Source organism: Trifolium pratense, linkage group LG6 (assembly GCF_020283565.1).
Source record: "Trifolium pratense cultivar HEN17-A07 linkage group LG6, ARS_RC_1.1, whole genome shotgun sequence".
NCBI classification, from domain to species: domain Eukaryota; kingdom Viridiplantae; phylum Streptophyta; class Magnoliopsida; order Fabales; family Fabaceae; genus Trifolium; species Trifolium pratense.
In genome coordinates, this window is record NC_060064.1 from 38639509 (window position 1) to 38662960 (window position 23452).

Genomic DNA, 23452 nt, shown 5'->3' on the forward strand with positions numbered 1-23452 from the left:
TACAAAGCGTGTGTTTAGGGTTTTAGTGTTGTTAATTGTGTTCCTCTTCTTGTATTACCCTGATGCAAGATTAAGGACTGTGTGTTACTGTGTTGTAATATCTCCAGAGCTTCTAAGCAAGGAGATAGTGTGTATGAACCATTCCTAAGCTTTGAAGTACGGAATTGGTGGATGTTTTAAGAAGTGTGTCTTCATCTGTAAACTGTAACGTGTACGATCACAGTGGCTGTGATTAAGAGGAGTTGAGCGGAGGTTTTCATACCTAGGTGTGACTTAGGTAGAATATAGCACGGGTGGTGATTAGGTGAGAAGTCATAAACGGGGCGTTTATTGAGGGCTTTGAACTAATACTATCATAGTGGATTCACTCCTGGATTGGTATCCCCCAGAGTAGGCTGTTATGCTGAACTGGGTTAACAAATAACTGTGTTATTCTGTTTCGTGCATTTTATATTTCCTTATTGTTCGTCTAGTTCAGTGTTGAACACAGTGTTGGATCATCGGATCAAACATACAGTGTTGGAGCATCGTGTTCAACATCGTGTTACTAGTGTGCCAGAATTTCAATTGGCATCAGAGCAGGCACCCTGTTCTGGATTTAGGGTGAGCTCCAGGGAAAATACTTTCTGGTGAAATGGACAAGGAAGGAGGAACAATTTCCAGACCGCCCCTACTGATAGGGCCTGAGAACTATGACTACTGGAAATCTAAGATGATGGTTTTTCTTAAATCCATTGATAGCAGAACATGGAAAGCTGTAGAAAATGGCTGGGAACCCCCAGTGGTCATTGATAAGGATGGAAAGAAAACCAGTGAAATCAAGCCTACAAAAGACTATTCTAAAGACGAGGATGACTTAGCTCTAGGAAACTCAAAAGCCTTAAATGCCATATTCAATGGGGTGGACATCAACATGTTCAGACTTGTCAAACGATGCACTGTGGCTAAACATGCGTGGGAGATACTTAGGAAAGCACATGAAGGAACCAGCAAGGTAAAGTTATCCAAACTTCAGATGCTTCGCACAAACTTTGAAAATCTGAGTATGAAGGAAGAAGAGACTATTCATGATTTTCACATGAATATTTTAGAATTTGCAAATTCATTTGATGCCTTGGGAGAACCCATATCAGATGAAAAGCTTGTGAGCAAAATTCTCAGATCTCTACCTAACAGGTTTGACATGAAAGTGACAGCAATTGAAGAATCTCAAGATCTGGTCAACATTCAAGTGGATGAACTAATAGGCTCACTTCAAACCTATGAGTTAGGCATGAATCAAAGAAAAGAAAAGAAAAATAAAAGTTTAGCCTTTGCCTCCAACACTAGAGAAGATGAAGAATCAAATTTGGAGAGTGATGAAAGTTTGTCAGAAGCAATGGTCTTGCTGGGAAGACAATTCAACAGAATCATGAAAAGAATGGACAAAAAGTCTAAGTTCAATGTGCCAAGCATCAAGCTCGACATCAACAAACAGACCAATGATCAAAGAAGGGCTAGAAGTGATGAGAAAACCAGTCAGTCAGAAGGGGTCCAGTGTCAAGAATGTGAAGGATATGGACACATCAAAGCTGAATGTCCTACCTTTCTGAAGAGACAAAAGAAAAGTCTGGCTATCACTTGGTCAGATGAGGATGACTCAGAGGAGGAAACTGAAAGTGGATCTACAAAACATGTCAATGCGCTGACAGGTCTGTGTGAGTCTGATGCTGAATCATGTGATGAAACATCTTATGAGGAACTGCTTACCACCTATAAGGATCTGTTCATCAGAAGCAATGAAGTTTATAAAGCGTTGGAAAAACAAAAGAAGGCGAATTGTCAACTGCAGGCTGAGAAGAATGAATGTCTGGTAACAATTGATACTCTCAACAAAGAGATTGAAAAACTAAATGTTGACTTGGAGCATGCTAGAAGACAAGTCAGAGTTTATGGATCAGGAGAAGAAAAATTCCAAGCAATGCTATTGAAACAAAGTGCAGGAAAGAAACCAATTGGCTTTGACTATGAGATTGTTGATCAACAAATGGGATACAACAAAGCTACAATCAGTACTCCCATTGAGAAGACTTTTCCTGTCAGTGCTGGCTTTTTACCACCACATCCTCCCACACACCAGGGAACTGACACTTGGTTAAAATCCAAACCTAAGCCTCCTGCACAGACTGGATCGATGCCTCAACATCCTCCTCCACATCGGAATAACTGGTCAAGAACTAAATCTAGAAGAAGGAACTGGAGATGTCACTATTGTGGTAGGAAAGGGCACATAAGGCCTTATTGCTATAAATTGTATGGTTACCCAAAGAATTTCCGGTCACCTGCACCAAAGCCAGAAAATGTGAAGACTAAGAAAGAGTGGAAAGAAAAAGAGAATGATGTATGTCTGATAGCTCACACATCACTACGAGCATCATCTAGACAAGATTGGTACTTTGACAGTGGATGTTCAAGACACATGACTGGAGTGGAAGGATGTCTTGCCAACTTAAAATCCTATGCCACAAGTTATGTAACCTTTGGTGATGGAGCTAAGGGAGAGATAAAAGGAATTGGGAATCTAATCAACAATGGATTGCCAAATCTAGATAATGTTCTATTGGTGAAAGGTCTTACAACTAATCTAATCAGCATTAGCCAGTTGTGTGATCAAGGCATGAAAGTAAACTTCACAAAGTCAGAATGTCTTGTTACAAATGAAGAAGGAAGACTCTTGATGAAGGGTGTGATGTCAAAGGACAACTGCTACTTATGGGTCTCTGAAGAAGAAAACCACTTGTCCACTTGTCTCTTAAGCAAAGAGGATAAAGTGAAACTGTGGCATAAAAAAATGGGTCACTTACATCTGAGAGGTTTGAAAAAGGTCATAGCAGAAGAAACAATCAAGGGAAATCCAAAGCTCAAGATTGAGGAAGGAACTATATGTGGTGAGTGCCAAATAGGCAAGCAAACCATGGTGGCACATCCAAGGCTCCAACATTCGGTTACGTCTAGAGCACTTGAACTATTACACATAGATCTGATGGCACCTATGCAGACTGAAAATCTTGGTGGTAAAAGGTATGTTTTTGCTTTGGAAGATGATTTTTCTAGATTCACTTGGATAGATTTCCTTAGAGAAAAATCAGACAGCTTTGAAACTTTTAGAAACTTATGCTTACAACTTCAAAGAGAAAAGGAGGTTGTTATTGTAAGAATAAGAAGTGATCGTGGGAAAGAATTTGAGAATGCAAAATTCTTTGATTCCTGTGCATCAGAAGGCATTTTTCTTGGATACTCCATAAACAGCAGAGCTTACAGAGTTTATAACTCTAGAACTAAAGTTACCGTGGAATTAATGAATGTGGTAGTTGATGATGCATCATCAACCAAAACAGCAGATGTTGAATCATCCATTCAATAGTCATATGATATTGTATTTGATGAAGTTTCAGGTTCTAACAATGAATCTACTAATCCTAAATCAGAACCTGCCCGTGTCAACAAAGTCCCATTTATCAGGGATTTAGCTGAAGAAAATATTGTGAAGCTTGATCATGTTGCTATTGAAGAACAGGTGGCTGACATATTCAGTAAAGCATTGGATGTTGTTGAGTTTGAAAGGCTAAGGGGCAAATTAAGAATTTGCCTACATAAGGAATTGTAGCAGTTAAGGAGTTTTGAGCGTGCAACCACATTTTTCACTTCGCTCCCACCAGTGATGCACGCTAATTCCGGGCAATCATATCAAAATTGCCATAACTGTGTCATAACATGCAATCAACTCTCTTTCACCTACTGTCCCACTGATTGTGCTCTGTTTGAAGTTCAATTCAATCGAAAACTATTTTATTTCAATCAGATCACCATGTCAAACTCTGATAATACTGTTGATGCTATTGTACAACCCTTTGTAGTTGTGAATGATCATGTGGCTCCATCTGATAAGTCCATCTCTGATTCTGTTGTTGAGCTTGTTACTTTTTCTATCAAGGAGAACATTACTACCCTTGATGTTGCACAGGATGTTGGAACATCCTCTGTCCAGCCTAATCCAAATGCTGCCACTATCACTGAGTCTTTTGGTGATAGCTGTGATTTTGAGGCTGCTACTAAAGATGAATTGCAGGACAAAGAAAAGAATGATATTCCTGCTGATTCTATTGAAGACTCTAAAACAGAGGAAAGTATAGAGAAAGTTGTCTCTCTTGGTGATAAAGATACTGAGTCTGAAAAGACAGTAAATGAAGAACAAGAGATGATTGATCTTGATGAGGTTGACTTCTTGGATGAACCTCAGCCAAAGACTGTTCATGGGAGATTGGAACAATGTTTTCTTATGCCCTTGTCATATTGTGCAAACAAGGGGAAATGTCTCTTTTGTGAATGTTGACTATGTGTTTGTTGTGATGGAGGTAGTAGATATGCTTTACAACTTACAACCTCTAGTTAGCTGGATGAAAAGAAGCTGTAGTTTGAGCGAATGATTCATGCTCTGAAGCTTGAAGAAGCTGCATTAGAAGCAACTGATGCAGGTATTGATGAGAATCTGAGTGTTGATGCAGGTGGTGATAATGAGGAAGAAGACTCTGAGGTTGAAGATGAGGGAAATGATTCCCCAAGACAGTGCCTCTGTGTAATGTTTCGTTTGGATTTATTTTCCATGTGTGGGCTATGATCTAAATTTAAGCACCCTGTGTGCATCTGAACTGTGATATTCTGCACTATGTCTCTGGTTTTTCTGCTATTTCTATGAAGACCCTATTTTGTCAAAAAAAAAAAAAAAGGGGAGTAGTTGGTAGTTAGTAGTGTGCAGTATGTTGATGTGCTATCTGATGTTGCAACATCTGATATGTGTCGTAGTACTCATGTTTGCTCTGCAAGAATTAAGGGGGAGTAAGTTTTGATATGCATGTGGTACTCGAATACTTTGTTCTGATATGCATTTTTTTTAGGGGGAGTAAAAATGCCTGATTAAATTTTTGTTCATCCTTGATTTTGAGGGGGAGTAAAAATATTTGATTAAATTTTTGCTCATCTCTGATATTGAGGGGGAGTAGTATTATTTAGTGAGCGTGATGTGCTGACAGATGCTCTAACATCTGCTGTAGGCACGGTAGCAGTATGTGATGTATAGTATCTGATGTATGTGCTTTGCATATGTTCTGAATGTGCTTTGCATGAGTGGTGTGTGATGTTTTGATACTCTGTTATGCATGTCTTGAAGGGGAGTAATTATCTGATGTTTTATGATGTGATGCTTAATGTTGAGACATTTGCCCTTCCTGTTGTGGAGTGTAGTATATGTTACGTATAGCAATGCTGCTACATTTCTGTATGTGAAGTAATGCTTCTGCTATTACAAGACTACGGGTTGCTAGATACTAATATATGAATCTGTTATGCTCTGATACTCTGCACTATGGATTTCTGTGATACTCTTCGTGCATGAAGCTTCTGTTTGGCATATTTTGTGACTAAAAAGGGGGAGAGTTAGTAAGTCTGCCTGATGTACTGCTGATTGTCTGCTGAATCTGTGAAGAGTAGTGTTATGAGTTGTGGGTTGCCTTCTGTGGCGCAATGTTAGATGTTCTAATCGGTGTTGAATCATGTTACCTGATGCTCTGTTGAAAATGAACATCTTGCTTCCTGAGAGTTTATTTCTCTCAGCCATGAGGGAATTTATTTTTCCCCTGTGATTCTTTTTATGAGAATATTTTTCACTCCATTGGCGTTTTCCTGTGAGGCAAGTTGTGTTCACTATTCCGCTGTTGCATGCCTCTGTTATTCTTGTGTGATACGTCTATTTGCTATTTTCATCTGAGAAGTTCTATTGAAAACTGCATTTGAAGATGTTCTACTTTACTTCATGACTGTGTGCTTACGTTGATTTGAAGAAAGGTAGGTGATGTATCTCTCTAGATTGGTTGAAATGATCTTAGGTTGTTTTAGCCAAAAATTGCCAAAGGGGGAGATTGTTGGTGTTTCAAGTTGGCCGCATTTTGCTAAAACAAATATTCAAGCCAGATGTGGAGCAGAATGCTTCACCATCAAGTTCAAGCAAGATGTTGCATGGAATGCTTCAACATTGGATACCACATCCAGTGGGCCGGGCCTGATGTTTTTAATCTCGCGTGGAGTTCTATTTATGGAAATCTCGCCTTTTTACTTTTGCACCAAGCAGCACGCCTTTCCTAATGTTCTAGAAGGCGGCCATGACCTAGTTTTGTTTCAGAATGAATCAACTATTTATGGAAACAAAACATTTGATTCAAGAATATTCCTTAAAGTAACTTCTGGACCTGCTGCGTTTTTGAAGCCCAATTCAAGACCTAGCTCGTGCTATATAAAGGAAGACTGAACCCTTGTGCAACTGACTGAAGCCGTAATTGAGTTTTACAAAGCGTGTGTTTAGGGTTTTAGTGTTGTTAATTGTGTTCCTCTTCTTGTATTACCCTGATGCAAGATTAAGGACTGTGTGTTACTGTGTTGTAATATCTCCAGAGCTTCTAAGCAAGGAGATAGTGTGTATGAACCATTCCTAAGCTTTGAAGTACGGAATTGGTGGATGTTTTAAGAAGTGTGTCTTCATCTGTAAACTGTAACGTGTACGATCACAGTGGCTGTGATTAAGAGGAGTTGAGCGGAGGTTTTCATACCTAGGTGTGACTTAGGTAGAATATAGCACGGGTGGTGATTAGGTGAGAAGTCATAAACAGGGCGTTTATTGAGGGCTTTGAACTAATACTATCATAGTGGATTCACTCCTGGATTGGTATCCCCCAGAGTAGGCTGTTATGCTGAACTGGGTTAACAAATAACTGTGTTATTCTGTTTCGTGCATTTTATATTTCCTTATTGTTCGTCTAGTTCAGTGTTGAACACAGTGTTGGATCATCGGATCAAACATACAGTGTTGGAGCATCGTGTTCAACATCGTGTTACTAGTGTGCCAGAATTTCAGGGATAACAACTCACAAATTTTAACAATCTGGCATGTAAATTTGCAAAAAGAACAAATATTTCAAGTGCGTGAAATGAGAAGGGAAAAATGTTTATCATGCATAAAAGTTATGGGTAGAAAAAATAAGCATGGAGAAGATGGAACTTTACCAAGAATTGAGATGAGGAATCCTTACAACCCTAACCTTCATTCTCCATGCCTTCCTACATGGATGTAAATCAGAAACCAACTCAAATGAAAAATCCATTACAAAGCAACTTACAATTAAAAGCAACAAAATGGGCTCAAATCCGAAGGATGAAGACATACCATTGATTAGGGTATTTATAAGGTGGATGGAAAACTTGTGTGATGCTGCGATGGAGAAGTAGGTGCTGAGCAAGCATCAGAATCAAAATAAGAATATAAAAGGAATAGAATCAAAATCTTACAGTGATGAAGGACAAAAGTGAGATTCTCAGTTGGAGAGGGATTTGAAAAACGCGCAATTTTCTTGAAGCTACAGCGTCGGGGGACGAGGGAGAAGGTGCTGGGTACGCGCCTCTTTTGCCCCTAACAGTATTATGTGAAGCGGTTTCTATTGTTAATAGATAGGATATATATATATATATATATATATATATATATATATATATATATATATATATATATATATATATATATCATTTTAGCTTTTTCAAAAAAAAAAAAATTTCAATACAAACTTACTGATTTGAATTATGTTATAGAAAAAACCTTTTCATTAACAATAGTATTTAAATTATGTTTGTACAAACCAGAGAATAGAGATCAAATTGTCGGTGGACGGTGGGTGGGCGAGATAGTTTGAGCTGTCCATCACCGAATGGGGTGTACTAATTTTTGTAATCCAGCTAATCAATTTTATCCGTATTTTAATTAAATCAAACATTCTCTTCAAAAATAAAATAAAGTAAGACTAAATAATAAAAGGTCTAATTAGTCTTTTGGTCTCTTAAAGATATTTTAGGTTTCGCAATGATCCCTTAAAGAAAAAAAGGTCAGGATTGGTCCCTTAAAGACACATATGTTTCTCAATTGGTCCTTTCCGTCAATTTTTTATAAAAAACGTTAGTTTTACTGTTTTAGTTTTGTGGATGTCATTAAGTGTAAGTGGTCCACCAAAAACCTTATTAACTTTTAAAATTTTAATCGGTGGAATTTTTTGTTATATTTGGAGTTAAAATTTAACGAAAAGGACCAATATGAAAAACATATATGTCTTTAAGGGACCAATCCGGGTCTTTTTTTCTTTAAGGGACCAATCCGGACCTTTTTTTCTTTAAGGGACCATTGTAAAACCTAAAATATCTTTAAGGGACCAATAGATTAATTAAACCATAATAAAAGGACTCAGAAGGAACAACCAAAGTAGAGTGCTAGGTTTGAATTTATCTATTCTTTGATTGGGAGTTTAAATTTATATTTGTTGAAATATATATGTATATATAGTGAAGAACCAATAAATATGTAGTATATATAATGTGTAATTTGAAATTTATGGGTATGCCGAAAATTATATGTACACAATTTCTATGGTCAAGTGGTGATTGACGCTGAATTTGATAGAGAGTATTACAGTTCAATCTTCCGCAAATAAATGAATATTTTTTTATTTATTTTATTTTTTAGGTTTGTATGAATGTATTAGCATAGAAGATTTGTCCTGTGAAGTTTTAGTCCTTAATATGGTTATGTCACACTAAATCGTTGATGTAGCTAGAATCTGTTGATTGGATCACTGCCATGTGTTTAGAGGGCGCCGACTTGGCAAATTACAGGGATGAAAGTGAAAATCAGCTCAAATTACTAGGACCAAATTTAAAATTCAGACATGTGAAAAACTCATTATCCAAATTTTCATTGAATTTTGATTTTCGTCCCTAGAAAATAAGTCAATGAATTGACAGACTACAAATGAGACTCATCATTCAATTTTTGAAGAGGTCAGACTTGAATTTGACAAAATCAAAATCAAATTCGGCATAGCCTATTGTCACCCTTAATTAACTAACGTGTAAGTTTCTTTACAATTTCGTTCAATTAAATCAAGTTATAATGCAACTATTAGTAAAAAAAATAAAAACTATATATGAGTTTATCAGGCAAACCATCGTATTAGTCCCTAAAAGTGTATATCGCTGTTACATTTGTTCACAAATGCTTATTTTATTAGTCATTTTGGTTATCAGAAACATGTTTAAGTTGTCAATTTGGTTATAAAATATGTTTGTCGTTTAGTCAATTTAGTCTATAATAAAATTACTAATAAAAAAGACATTAAAGCCTAACCAATAATAATAAAAAAAGACATTAAAGATGTCCCAATGAGTTTAATTATAAAATCTTATTTATCTTGATTAAAAAGTTTACAAGTGACCAACTATACCGCAGACAATATATTTTTGTCTATGATGACTCATCCTTACACATCCATAAATTAAATTCTAAATTAAAGTGGTAGTTTGCTCTTCCTTTATCATTATGCATATTGAGAGCTCTCATCTGTCATCCTTTATCATTTACCATTTCATTACTTTTAAGTTTTACCATCCCAAAAAGAAAATTTTTGAGATACTTTTTTTTTTTTTAGCAAAAATCTTAAATAATTTTAATACTACTATACATCCGAACGTTACATTTAATAATAATCTATTTAAATATCCTCCACTTCAATACAACTCAGTTCTGAAAACTAGCCGTTACATAACCTCATCAGATCTCACTCTGTCTCTCAACTCCGAAACACCATGGCTACCACCTTCGACGACACACTTTCTCCTCTTCCTCACATCAAACAGGTTTTTCCTCTTAAACAACATTCTTATTTCTTAATTTCATGTCTCGTTTCTGTAATTAACGTTTTATTATTAACAGGATGATGAAGAAACAAACGCTGTTAATTCATCCTCTCCTCAGTTTAGTCCATCTTCTGATAAACGATTCTGGAGCACACTCCGTTGTAGAATTGATTCTCTTCTCGATAATCGTCAACCAAAAATTTCAGATTCACATCATCCATCTACCTCTACAGAACAAACCCATTTGGTTAGTAATTAATTAATTAATTAATTAATTAATTAATTACTGTCTAATTAGATAACTTAAATCAAATTACTATTTAGGTTACTGAATTTTGTTTTTAATTATATTGTTATAGAATGAACGAGGAAATCGTTTGAAGGAAGATTCGTTGTTACTCATCAGAGGCTTTGATTCTGTTTCTCATACACTCTCTCTTTTGTCTAATAATCTGGACAATGCCTTACAGGTACTTATAAATATTAATACTAATTAATTTTTTTTTATCATTAATAGTACTATACTACAATCTTATGGTGAAATAAAGTGTGTTAGTTTATTTTTGAGTTTGTAAGAGAAATCTGTAACATTAGATTAGATTAAATGTAACAGAATATTGAAATCTAATAATCTGGACAATGCCTTACAGGTACTTATAAATATTAATACTAATTAATTTTTTTTTTTTATCATTAATAGTACTATACTACAATCTTATGGTGAAATAAAGTGTGTTAGTTTATTTTTGAGTTTGTAAGAGAAATCTGTAACATTAGATTAGATTAAATGTAACAGAATATTGAAATTTATTGTAAATTAGATTTGTTGAGTATAGTTAATTAAATGTTGAAGATATGGTTTGAATTTTTCTACAGGGTGCTAGAGAATTGGGGAATCCACCCACATTAACTGATATATTCAAAAGCACAATTGTTGAGTCAGAAAAGAAAGAACAAGAAGATTCAGGAGAGTCAAAACAAGGAGTGAAAAGGAAAATTGATGAATCCTATGAAGATAATGTCATAGAGTCACAAACTGAAAATGGAGGAAAAATGCATGATAAGCATATCAAGAAAGCAAGAAATGTTGGTTCTTTGTTTTTTTTTTTTTTACTTTTCTTATTAATCAGCTTGTATTAGACTATTAGTTAGTATTTGTGGCTAATTGGAATTTTTTCTCCATTTTTTTCAGCTTGCAGTATCAATGGCAAGCAAAACAGCTTCACTTGCAAGAGAGTTGAAGTCTCTTAAATCAGATTTATGTTTTATGCAAGAAAGATGTGGTCTGCTTGAAGAAGAGAATAGAAGACTGCGCGATGGATTTGCTAAAGGAGTTAGGCCTGAGGAAGATGATCTGGTAAGCAATTTTATCAATCTTAGTCATACTAGATTACTAGACATGTAGGCTGATGCGTGGACATTGATAGAAATACATAGACAAATGTTGTTGGAAAATAGACAGCAGACATGATCTTCAGTTTGAAGTGTCTGCGCGCTATATATCATTTTATGTCAATTTGAAGTGTCGGGCAATATATCATTTTGTATTGGTCAATTTAGTCATGGAATTGTATAGAATTTCATTGATTTAGGAGTTGAATTGATCAATTTATACTAATCTTGTGTGGATGATGGTGTAGGTGAGGCTTCAGCTGGAAGCACTTCTTGGTGAGAAGGCAAGACTAGCCAATGAGAATGCAAATCTGATGAGAGAAAACCAATGCCTTCACCAGCTGGTGGAGTACCATCAACATACTTCAGAAGATCTCTCCGAGTCATACGAGAATGTCATCCAAGGAATGTGTTTGGACTTCTCATCACCGCCACGAACAATTTATGAAGAGACAAGAGATGATGATGGTGATGATGACGACACAAATAGAGAACTATGAACACCAATGAACTGTTATCTTTAGTAAATCATTTGTATAAGTTTTCAGCAGAACTTTTGAGGATGGAGAAGAACCCTCTCTTCTTGTAAAACTAAATTTTAAGAAATATTAATTTTTCCTTCTAATAATAATGTGGTAATCTCTTCGCATTTTATTTATGATAAAATCAGCAATAAAAAGTATGGAAGATGCTCTAAATTTTAAACAATAGGGAGACAATAGGGAAAAGGTAGGAGATGAGAAGGGTACTTTCATTTTCTTTGGATATCATGGATTGAAGAGGAAATGGAAAATGAAGTTTAAGAATAGTGATATTAGTGAATTTGTTTTCTTCCATGAACGAACGAACACATCGTGAAGAAACACGGTCTTCTCAAGGATAAAGTGGTTGCAGGGGATTTCAAGGATAAGGCATTCAGGATAAAACAATCAACAAATAAGTTGACAACAAAAGAATTGGTGTTGGATAGATGAGGTTGAAAATCATTTTATAGGTGGTGTAACTGGCCTGTTAAAATCCAAAGAGAAAGTAGATGATGACATGGCTTATAGCTCAAGTAACTAATCAAGTTGGTTGTAACAAACTTGTTAGTGTTAGTTAGAACTAACTTTTCCTCTTTAGATTCTAGCTTAGCTTAGCATATGTGTATATAAGACCATTGTACTCAATAATCATTAATTCAATGAATCATTTTACTCTTTTCATTCTTTCTTTCATTATGAGTTTTCTCTCTTTCTTGATACTTCAACATGGTATCTAGAGCCTAACCGTTTTTTCTCAAAGCTTCCGCATTCATCAATGGTGAATACACGCAATGCTTCTTCCTCTGGCTCGATGGATCCATCTCTCGATGCTTCCAGCCCTTACTTTGTTCATCCTTCTGATGGACCGAACTCTGTTTCGGTTAAACCTCTTCTCACCGGTTCAAACTACCATTCCTGGGCTCGTTCAATGCGCAGAGCACTCGGCGGCAAGATGAAGTTTGAGTTCGTCGATGGAACGTTTCCGGTGGTTACTGATAAGTTTGATCCGTCTTATCGCGCGTGGAATCGTTGCAATATGCTGGTACATTCATGGATCTTGAATTCGGTTTCAGATTCAATCGCTCAATCCCTTGTGTTCATGGAAAACGCTATAGATGTATGGAACGATCTTAAAGAACGTTTCTCACAAGGCGATTTGGTAAGAGTTTCTGAGCTTATGCAAAAAATTTATCGTTTCCAACAAGATTCCAAAACTGTAACTGATTTCTATTCTGAATTGAAGATCCTTTGGGAGGAATTAGAAATTTACATGCATATTCCACAATGCACATGTCGATCTCAGTGTTCTTGCGAAGCTATGCGTAAAGCAAGACAAAATCATCATACTCTTTATGCTATTCGCTTCTTTACTGGCCTCAATGCTAACTTTGATATGGTTAGATCACAGATCCTACTCATTGATCCTTTACCACCTATGAATCGTGTTTTCTCTATGGTTTTGCAATTTGAAAGGCAAGGCAATTTTGGTTCTGTTGATGAATCAAAGGTTTTGATCAACTACTCTGATTCAAAACGTCCTCCAAACAAGAATTTTAGGGCAAATTCTTCTGCTCCAACTAAGAAGCATTGTACTTTCTATGATAAGCCTAATCACACTGTGGCTGATTGCTTCAAGAAGCATGGTTATCCGCCTCATATTCAAAGAAATCATGGTGCTTAGAATGTCTCCACTGAGGGAGGTGAAGCATCTAACACAGTTGAGGCTCCACCAGCTCAGCCAGCTCCTTCCCCATCCATCACTCAAGATCAATTTGATCAACTAATGCAGATACTTCAGTCTTCCAACATTAATCCATCTTCTGGTTCTACATCTTCACATCATGTCAATTCTTCCCAATCATTTGGTCCTTCATCAAATGGTAGGCAAGGTAGTGTCTCTTTTTCTTCATTTTGTTGTCACATTAATCAAGGTTCTTGGATTTTAGATTCAGGAGCTAGTGATCATATTTGTGGCTCTCTACATTGGTTTGATTCATATAATCAAATCAATCCTATTAGTATTAGGTTACCTACAGGTCACACTTCAATTGCACAATTTTCTGGAACCATTAAATTTTCAAATCATTTAGTTTTACATGATGTTTTGTTTGTTCCCAATTTTACTTTAAATTTGATTTCTGTGTCAAAGATGTGTAAAGCATTAGTGATAAATTTTGGCAAGTGTACCAAATGTTCGTCAAGTAATATAAAAAGTATCGAATCCACAGGGATTGAGATTAACTTAAACTAAAACAATTTGCTTAATACTTAGGAGAAAATAAAATGACATTTGGGGGGATTTGCATAGCATATGATTAACACTTAAAAGTAAAAAGCTAGGTTCAAATTCAACAATTAAAGAAAGTGATTGGGTTTATTTCGAATCCCTCGTATTTCACTATGGATGTTAGCGTCTAATACCCTTGTGATGATCAATTCAATTACCATGACGGTTTAACTAAGCCACTATACCCATTCTCATGGTGTATAACTCACTATTTTACACTATAATCCCCTAATATCTTAGGCCAATTGAATAGTTAAAATAGGCAAACATTGAACGTTAAACAATAAGTCACAACCTCCAATTCCCTATTTCTAGAACAATTATAAGATTGAACAATCAATTTAGGTCCAATTCATATGATTAATCTCTTAATCAATATGAATCTAAATCATTACATGAACATTTATCAATACACATAAAGCATTAAACATAAATATTAATTGAATAGCCAATTGAATTAATCAAAAGAGTATTAGATCAAAGGCCTAACATATGAAACCCATAGATTCATACAAGTTCATCTTACAAAAACCCAATCAAAAGAAAACTAGAAACTCATAGTAAAATAAAAACAAAAGGGGAAAAAGAAAATAAAACCAAAGAGGAACATGATGGTGTCACTTTATCTCGTAGGCATTCCTCTTCTTCTATCCATGTAGTGCTCCCTTCCTTTCTTTCTCTATTCCCCTGCTGCCGCTCCTGTTCCTGTCTCCGTTCCTTTCTTGCGCAGCCAGCCCACCTTTATTTCATGTGGTGTTTTCTCTTTTTAAACACATGTCCACACCTCATTGGAAGAATAGAGGAAAAGCCCACATGTGTCTTTCTTTAATTGGGCTAGCATGGTCAAATGTCTTTCTCTTCTTTTACTATTTGCACCACATTTAACCATAAATCTATTAAGTTCAACCAACAAAATAAAACTACACAAAATATTGTTTTAATCGAGAAAAACACTTAATTGACTCAATAAACCAAAAATTGCAATTTATTTAAAATGACTCTAAATTAAACACTAAATTAATAAAATGATATTAAGAACTTATTAAAAAGACTCTAAAAATAGCGACTGATGAAGATCTCATCACAACCCCAAACTTAGTCTGTTACTTGTCCTCAAGGAACAAATTTATCAAATGAACAATCACAAAGGGTTGACAACTTCTTTACACAACTTCAAATACAATCAACTTGGAAATTCTTCTAAGCACTTCAATGATCAAACATTCAATGCAACTTCTCTTCACAATGATTTCAATCCAAACAAGACTAATAATTATTCACAATATTTGATCAAGCTCAATAATCACTTCACTCACTCGCTTTCTCTCAACTGTTGAATCGGGTAATCACTCAATCAACACAAACCAAACTATTCTACCATAGGCTTGCAAGAATTCTAACAATCAATCGATAAACAAATTAAATACACATTTTTGAGGTCTTAAAGGTCATAATTTGGCTTAGGTATGGGTGGATGTTTTAGGGAAGTGAGTTAAAAACTTGGAGTTAAGGACATACCCAATTTCACAAAATTTTCAAGAAACACACCAGAGAACAAATTATTTCCACTTTATTCTTCAATCTCAACACATAAAAAACATCAAGCAACCACAAACTATATTTTTCGTTCTTTTCTCTTCATCTTTTTTGAAGAAGTCACTTTTTTTTTCTTTTCAAAATTACAAACATTTGACTTCTTGATTTTTCAACATTTTTCATTCTTTTTTTTTTCTTCCAGAATTCAAGTTCTCTAGTATACCCACCCAAACTTAGTTGGTTGCTAATTCCAAAAGCAACCCCAAACTTAAGCATTTGCCATATGTAAAATGAAAATCAACTTAACTCCAAGAAAATGATTTTTTTTTTTTTTTAGAAAAAATATGGGTTAAGTGATCAATCAACAAAGAAATGTAAGGCTCAAAGGGGCTAAGCAAAGGATATAAGCATGCAAGGGTAGGCTACAAAGGCTCAAGATACCAACAAAAGTTGCCTCAATGTGTAATCATTGCAATCAATCAATTAAAAGAACGCAAGCAAGTTCTAGAGAATAAGTAAAGTAGTGGACTCACATAGCGAGAAACAATCCAAGTGTTTAGGCTCAAAATCTCACGGTTAAACGGCCGAATTATCGAACGGTCAAAATTGTGAATGTTCATCAGCTTGTCTTTCAATCCACCAATCGCAAAAATCCGTTGCACTGCAAGAAATTTCATTTCAGATGCTCAAATTAAAAACCAAGATAATTGTATATAGAAGTGAATGAAAAGATGGTGTCAAACAAACGGGACTTTCCAAAAGATAAAGGTGCTCATTAAAAACAAAGTAAAATGTGCAAGTGATCATCACAGTCATCCAAGATCAGTCAATTATTATAGACACTACAAAGAAAAGATAAAAGTACTTAAATATAAAGGGAGAGAAAAAGGATATAAATGGACCATAGAGATCCCATGGGTTGCCTCCCATGAAGCGCGTGTTTAACGTCCCGAGCTGGACGCATCATCATCCACGTTAGGGAGGATACTTCAAATTTGATTCCACTCGGCTCCTCTTTTCCTCCTTCTTCATAAGGGTGAGCAACCTACTAACGATCACCGGTTGCTTATAATCATCTCCCAAAAATACAAATTTCCCATTAGAAGGGAGTGTTTTCAAATCCGGAGAAATTGACTTTGTTGCTTCTTTCTTTGAGTTCTCACTCTCATCTTCAATGACATCCGCTTTAAAGCATTGTGGAATCTCATCTTGATTTCTCATACCTTCAAAAATGTTGAAGTTAACTTTCTCATCATTGAACCTCAATATTAAATCACCCATCTCCACATCAATTAGAGCTCTCCCGGTTGCCAAAAAGGGTCTTCCCAATAAAAGAGGCACTTCGGCATTTTCCTCCATATCGAGAATTACAAAATCCGCCGGAAAGACAAATTCGGCCACTCTTACCAAAACATCTTGTAAGATTCCATAGGGGTACGCGATTGACCGATCCGCAAGAGATAATTGCATCTTGGTGGGTTTAGCTATGGCACCGGGTATTTTTTTCATCATAGAGAGGGGCATCAAGTTGATGCTTGCTCCTAAGTCACAAAGTGCTCTCCCAACATGTAAATTCCCAATAGAACAAGGTATAGTGAAACTACCGGGATCTTTCTTCTTTTGTGGAAGTTTTCTTTGAAGAATTGCACTACACTCTTCCGTCAACAACACGGTTTCATCCTCTTTAGGCTTCCTCTTCTTAGTCAACAACTCCTTCATGAACTTGGCATACATAGGCATTTGCTCCAAAGCTTCCATAAACGGAATTGTGACTTGAAGGCTATTAAACATCTCCATGAACTTCTTAAAGTCAATATCTTTTCTCTTACTTTTCTTTTTGTGAGGGTAGGGTAGTTTTTCATGAGGTAGAACTACTTGAGCTTTTTCTTCATCTTTCAAAATTTTATTCTTAATTTTCTTCAAATTTGAGTCGTTATCGACAAAGTTTGCATCATCTTTTTTCTTCTCTTTCACCTTTCTCTCATTTTCAACTCCTCCCTCCTTTTCTTTTTCTTTCTCACTTTTTTCTATTTTTTCATTTTCACTCTTATTTTCGACTTCTTTCTCAAGCTCACCATTTCTCTCATTTTCAACTTCTCCCTCGTGATATTTTTCCTTTCCACTCCTTCCTTTTACCACCTCATCCTCAACTTCAATTGACATATTTTCCTTGGAACGTGGCTCACTTACCGTTGTAGGCACCACTCTACTTCGCAAATGAATTGCATTACAACTCTCCTTTTTAGGATTATTGCATGTGTTTCCTTCAAATCCACCATTAGATGACGACGCAACTTGCCTAGACAATTGGCCCATTTGCATTTCTAAATTCTTGATGTAGGCTTCATGATTTTTATTTGTTGATTCTTGACTTATCTTCATAGCTTCTTGACTTGTCTTCATAGCCTCGAAGTTTACTTGTATCGTCTTCATGACTTGAGAAAGAGTTTCTTCCAATGGTGAAGGTCTACTTGGTGGAAGTTGAGCTTGTGATGTTGACACTTGTTGTACTTGAGCATGAACAAGCTTGTTGGTGGTCAAGTGATTTATAAAAGTCTCCATGTGAACATTCATGAGCTTGAAATTTGCTAACAAAGCCCTTTGAGTGTCAAGCTCCAACGTACTCACTTTATTCTTAGCTCCTTTCTCATTTAGAGCTCTATATTCATTTTGCGCCATGGTTTCCACAAGCTCTTTAGCCTCATTTGCAATCTTGTTATTAATGGAACCACCCGCGGATACATCAAGTAACATGCGAGTTTGTGCTCTTAAACCTTGAGTAAAATATTGCATTTGAGCCAAATTATCCACACCATGATCGGGACACTTCTTCAAGAGGAGTTTGAACCTTTCCCATCCGTCATAAAGAGACTCGGAATCTCCTTGTTCGAAGTTTGTGATCTCGGCTTTTTTTTCTAGGAACTTGTAAATTGGGAAAAAGCGCTCCGAAAATTTGACTCTCAATTCGTTCCATGTTTTAATTGTCCCGTTAGGCAAGGTATCCAGCCAATCTCTGGCTCTTCCGGTAAGAGAAAATTTGAATAGCCTCAACCTTTTGGCACATTCCGAGACACCCGGAGGGTCGGTGTAATCACACACATCTAAGAAGTTACTCAAATGCAGATTTGGACACTCTGAGTCGGACCCAGAAAACTTGTTCTCCTTTAAAGCTTTTATGACGGAACTTCTGATATCAAAAGCTACCGGGTTTGCCGGTTGAAACCCTCTAAGATCTTGATCTCCATTTGCTCCTCTACCATAATCTCCCAAGGTTCTCCTTGGTGGTGGCAGTGGTTGCACCTCCGCCATTTCAATTGTACCTGAGCAAACACAAACAAACAAATACCCAAGCAGCACAGCAATATAAAAGAAAAACTAATAAGGCTAAATAATAGAAAGAAAAATAATAATTATGTACTAAAATCCTAAGTAAAGCTAAATTGCCTTGTCAAAATTAATTAACAATCCCCGGCAACGGCGCCAAAAACTTGATAAATTTTGGCAAGTGTACCAAATGTTCGTCAAGTAATATAAAAAGTATCGAATCCACAGGGATTGAGATTAACTTAAACTAAAACAATTTGCTTAATACTTAGGAGAAAATAAAATGACATTTGGGGGGATTTGCATAGCATATGATTAACACTTAAAAGTAAAAAGCTAGGTTCAAATTCAACAATTAAAGAAAGTGATTGGGTTTATTTCGAATCCCTCGTATTTCACTATGGATGTTAGCGTCTAATACCCTTGTGATGATCAATTCAATTACCATGACGGTTTAACTAAGCCACTATACCCATTCTCATGGTGTATAACTCACTATTTTACACTATAATCCCCTAATATCTTAGGCCAATTGAATAGTTAAAATAGGCAAACATTGAACGTTAAACAATAAGTCACAACCTCCAATTCCCTATTTCTAGAACAATTATAAGATTGAACAATCAATTTAGGTCCAATTCATATGATTAATCTCTTAATCAATATGAATCTAAATCATTACATGAACATTTATCAATACACATAAAGCATTAAACATAAATATTAATTGAATAGCCAATTGAATTAATCAAAAGAGTATTAGATCAAAGGCCTAACATATGAAACTCATAGATTCATACAAGTTCATCTTACAAAAACCCAATCAAAAGAAAACTAGAAACTCATAGTAAAATAAAAACAAAAGGGGAAAAAGAAAATAAAACCAAAGAGGAACATGATGGTGTCACTTTATCTCGTAGGCATTCCTCTTCTTCTATCCATGTAGTGCTCCCTTCCTTTCTTTCTCTATTCCCCTGCTGCCGCTCCTGTTCCTGTCTCCGTTCCTTTCTTGCGCAGCCAGCCCACCTTTATTTCATGTGGTGTTTTCTCTTTTTAAACACATGTCCACACCTCATTGGAAGAATAGAGGAAAAGCCCACATGTGTCTTTCTTTAATTGGGCTAGCATGGTCAAATGTCTTTCTCTTCTTTTACTATTTGCACCACATTTAACCATAAATCTATTAAGTTCAACCAACAAAATAAAACTACACAAAATATTGTTTTAATCGAGAAAAACACTTAATTGACTCAATAAACCAAAAATTGCAATTTATTTAAAATGACTCTAAATTAAACACTAAATTAATAAAATGATATTAAGAACTTATTAAAAAGACTCTAAAAATAGCGACTGATGAAGATCTCATCAATTAGGCTGCACTATCTCTTTTAATGGTTCACTGTGTTTGATACAGGAAAATGGATCATTGAAGACGATTGATTCAGCTAAACAATTTGAAGATTTGTACTACTTACATCCTGCAAATAAAAGTGTGCAAGCTTCAAGTCTTTCTGCTACTTCCCTACCAAGCAGTGCTCTTTGGCATCTTAGATTAGGACACCTATCTAGTTCTAGCTTGTCATCTATGCACTTAGATTTCCCTTTCATTGATGTTGATAATAAGGCAACTTGTGATGTATGCCATTTAGCTAAACAAAAGAAATTGTCATTTCCTTCGAGTTTTAATAAAGCTTCTCAATGTTTTGAATTGATTCACTTTGATATTTGGGGTCCTATTAATGTTCCTTCCATTCATGGTCACTCTTATTTTTTAACTCCTGTAGATGATCATAGTAGATACACTTGGTTGATTTTGATGAAACACAAAAGTGAAGCAAAATCACATGTGCAAAATCTCATCAAAATGATTGAAACTCAATTTAATGGAAAAACCAAATGTATTAGGACAGATAATGGACCAGAGTTTCTTATGAAAGATTTTTTTGAAAAAACTGGAATTGTGCATCAAAGTAGCTGTGTTGAAACACCTCAGCAGAATGCTAGGGTTGAACGCAAACACCAACATATTTTGAATGTGGCAAGAGCTCTACTCTTGCAGTCACATTTACCAAAACAATTTTGGAATTATGCAGTACTTCATGCTGTTTTTCTTATAAATAGAATTTCAAGTCCTATTTTAGATAATCATTCTCCTTATTTCATTATTCATAAGCAATTACCTGATTTGTTAAATCTTAAATTTTTTGGTTCCTTAGCTTATGCTTCAACACTTGAAAATCATAGAACCAAACTTTCTTGCAGAGCAAGAAAATGTGCTTTTTTAGGATACAAAATTGGCATGAAAGGAGTTGTTCTTATTGATATCAATAATAGAGAAATATTAGTGTCTAGAAATGTCACACATCATGAACATATCTTCCCCTACAAACCTCAAAATAACTCCATTTGATGGCTTTATTATCCTTCTAAACTGCCCTCATCTTCTACTGACATTGAACCTTCACCACCTGTCACCATTGATTCTTCTCCACCTGTCCCTACAGTTGTATCTTCAAGTGACACTGACAATGCATCCCAACATACTCAAATATCTCCCCCACCTGTCATTCATGATTCTCCAACTGCTTCACCTAGACCTCAGAGGCTCAAGCATGCACCTGGTTATTTGCAAGATTATGTATGCAACTCTTCTACTGCTTCTCATGAACCAATCTCTTCAGGTACTTCTTATCCTATATCACACTTTCACTCCTTTAAATATTTATCACCTTCACATAAAGCTTTTTTTGTGTCTCTTTCCCTTACTACTGAGCCAAAGACCTATGATGAAGCTTGTAAGTCACAAGATTGGATTAATGCCATGAAAACTGAATTGGATGCATTGGACAGAAATCAAACTTGGTCTTTAGTTGATTTACCTCCTCACATCAAACCAATTGGGTGTAAATGGGTCTACAAGATCAAACACAAGGCAGATGGTAGTATTGAACGGTACAATGCACGACTTGTAGCAAAAGGATACAATCAAATTGAAGGCATTGATTACTTTGATACTTTCTCTCCTGTTGCTAAATTAACCATAATTCGGGTTTTAATTGCTTTAGCTTCTATCAATCATTGGCATCTCCATCAGCTTGATGTAAATAATGCGTTTCTCTATGGAGAATTGCAGGAAGATGTCTATATGCAGGTTCCAGAGGGGGTAACTTGTGACAGAAGCAATCAAGTCTGCAAATTAAATAAAAGTTTATATGGTTTGAAACAAGCAAGCAGAAAGTGGTATGAAAAATTGTCCAATCTACTGGTAATTGAAGGTTATACTCAATCCAATTCTGACTATTCCTTATTTACCAAGAAGATGCATAATGAGTTCATAGTTATATTAGTGTATGTGGATGATATCATTGTGGCTGGAACATCACTAACAGAAATAAATAGAATCAAACTCATTTTGGACAACAACTTTAAAATCAAGGATTTAGGCTTGCTCAAATATTTTCTAGGGTTAGAAGTAGCTCATTCATCTCAAGGCATAACTATTTCTCAAAGGAAATATTGTTTGGACTTGTTAGAAGACACAGGATTATTGGCTTCAAAACCTGTCAGCACTCCACTTGACCCTTCTGTCAAGCTTCATAAAGATAATGGGGAACCTCATATTGACATTACACAATATAGAAGGTTAATTGGAAGGTTATTGTATCTGAACACTACAAGACCAGACATTACACTTGCTACTCAACAATTGAGCCAATTTCTCAATGCACCTACTAACACTCATTATAATGCTGCCTGCAGAGTGTTGAGATACCTAAAATCTAATCCTGGCTTTGGTATTCTATTCCCTAGAGATTCAGAACTTCAAATATTAGGATATGCAGATGCTGATTGGGCAGGGTGTGTAGACACTAGACAATCAACTACTGGTTATTGTTTCTTTTTAGGATCATCATTAATATCATAGAAGGCAAAGAAACAACAAACAGTTGCAAGATCATCATCTGAAGCTGAATATCGAGCTTTATCATCAGCTACATGTGAGCTTCAACGGCTGCTCTACTTACTTAATGATCTCAACATCACTTGTACCAGACCACCTGTACTTTACTGTGATAGCCAGAGTGCTATCCACATTGCTTCAAACCCAGTATTCCATGAAAGAACAAAGCACCTCGAGATTGATTGCCACTTAATCAGAGAGAAATTGCAAAAAGGAATTATGAAGCTTCTTCCAATATCTACAAATGAACAAGTTGCAGACTTCTTGACTAAACCATTATCTTTGCCTAAGTTTGGTTATTTCATATCTAAGTTGAATATGATAAACATCTATCATAGTTCAACTTATGGGAGGGTGTTAAAATCCAAAGAGAAAGTATATAGCTCAAGTAACTAATCAAGTTGGTTGTAACAAACTTGTAACAAACTTGTAACTAACTTGTTAGTGTTAGTTAGAACTAACTTTTCTTCTTTAGATTCTAGCTTAGCTTAGCACATGTGTATATAAGACCATTGTACTCAATAATCATTAATTCAATGAATCATTTTACTCTTTTCATTCTTTCTTTCATTATGAGTTTTCTCTCTTTCTTGATACTTCAACATGGCCTTTCCATGTGATGGAATTATGCTTGTTTGTGTAATAAAGCTATTTTTATTAGTG

The 23452-nt window shown here is 35.6% G+C and overlaps 3 protein-coding genes across 3 annotated transcripts; 2 read left to right on the top strand and 1 right to left on the bottom strand.

The window, feature by feature from the left end:
* Positions 1-634: 634 nt before the first annotated feature.
* LOC123892244 lies at positions 635-3646 on the top strand. Its single transcript, XM_045942050.1, has 5 exons — positions 635-999; positions 1177-2380; positions 2537-3060; positions 3172-3260; positions 3435-3646. The coding sequence occupies exons 1-5, from the start codon at positions 635-637 to the stop codon at positions 3644-3646; spliced, it is 2394 nt and encodes a 797-aa protein (XP_045798006.1).
* Positions 3647-9631: 5985 nt separating this feature from the next.
* On the top strand, positions 9632-11782 carry LOC123889120. Its single transcript, XM_045938342.1, has 6 exons — positions 9632-9762; positions 9839-10009; positions 10122-10232; positions 10639-10848; positions 10955-11119; positions 11403-11782. The coding sequence occupies exons 1-6, from the start codon at positions 9712-9714 to the stop codon at positions 11652-11654; spliced, it is 960 nt and encodes a 319-aa protein (XP_045794298.1). The 5' UTR covers positions 9632-9711; the 3' UTR covers positions 11655-11782.
* Positions 11783-14405: 2623 nt separating this feature from the next.
* LOC123889121 lies at positions 14406-20190 on the bottom strand. Its single transcript, XM_045938343.1, has 2 exons — positions 16035-20190; positions 14406-14831 (listed from the first exon to the last, which is right to left on the bottom strand). Exon 1 carries the CDS (start codon positions 18808-18810, stop codon positions 16477-16479), a length of 2334 nt encoding a protein of 777 aa, XP_045794299.1. The 5' UTR covers positions 18811-20190; the 3' UTR covers positions 14406-14831; positions 16035-16476.
* Between the last annotated feature and the right edge of the window lie 3262 nt (positions 20191-23452).

Excerpts from the sequence above, each read along its gene's own strand:
- LOC123892244 (XM_045942050.1), top strand. The coding sequence starts at position 635 with ATGGACAAGGAAGGAGGAACAATTTCCAGACCGCCCCTACTGATAGGG. Across the intron at positions 2,381-2,536 it reads GGAAAGAAAAAGAGAATGAT|GGAGAGATAAAAGGAATTGG; the intron begins GTATGTCTGATA and ends GATGGAGCTAAG. Across the intron at positions 3,061-3,171 it reads GAAAATCTTGGTGGTAAAAG|AGAAAAGGAGGTTGTTATTG; the intron begins GTATGTTTTTGC and ends ACAACTTCAAAG.
- LOC123889120 (XM_045938342.1), top strand. The coding sequence starts at position 9,712 with ATGGCTACCACCTTCGACGACACACTTTCTCCTCTTCCTCACATCAAA. Across the intron at positions 9,763-9,838 it reads CTCTTCCTCACATCAAACAG|GATGATGAAGAAACAAACGC; the intron begins GTTTTTCCTCTT and ends TATTATTAACAG. Across the intron at positions 11,120-11,402 it reads GGCCTGAGGAAGATGATCTG|GTGAGGCTTCAGCTGGAAGC; the intron begins GTAAGCAATTTT and ends ATGATGGTGTAG.
- LOC123889121 (XM_045938343.1), bottom strand. The coding sequence starts at position 18,810 with ATGGCGGAGGTGCAACCACTGCCACCACCAAGGAGAACCTTGGGAGAT.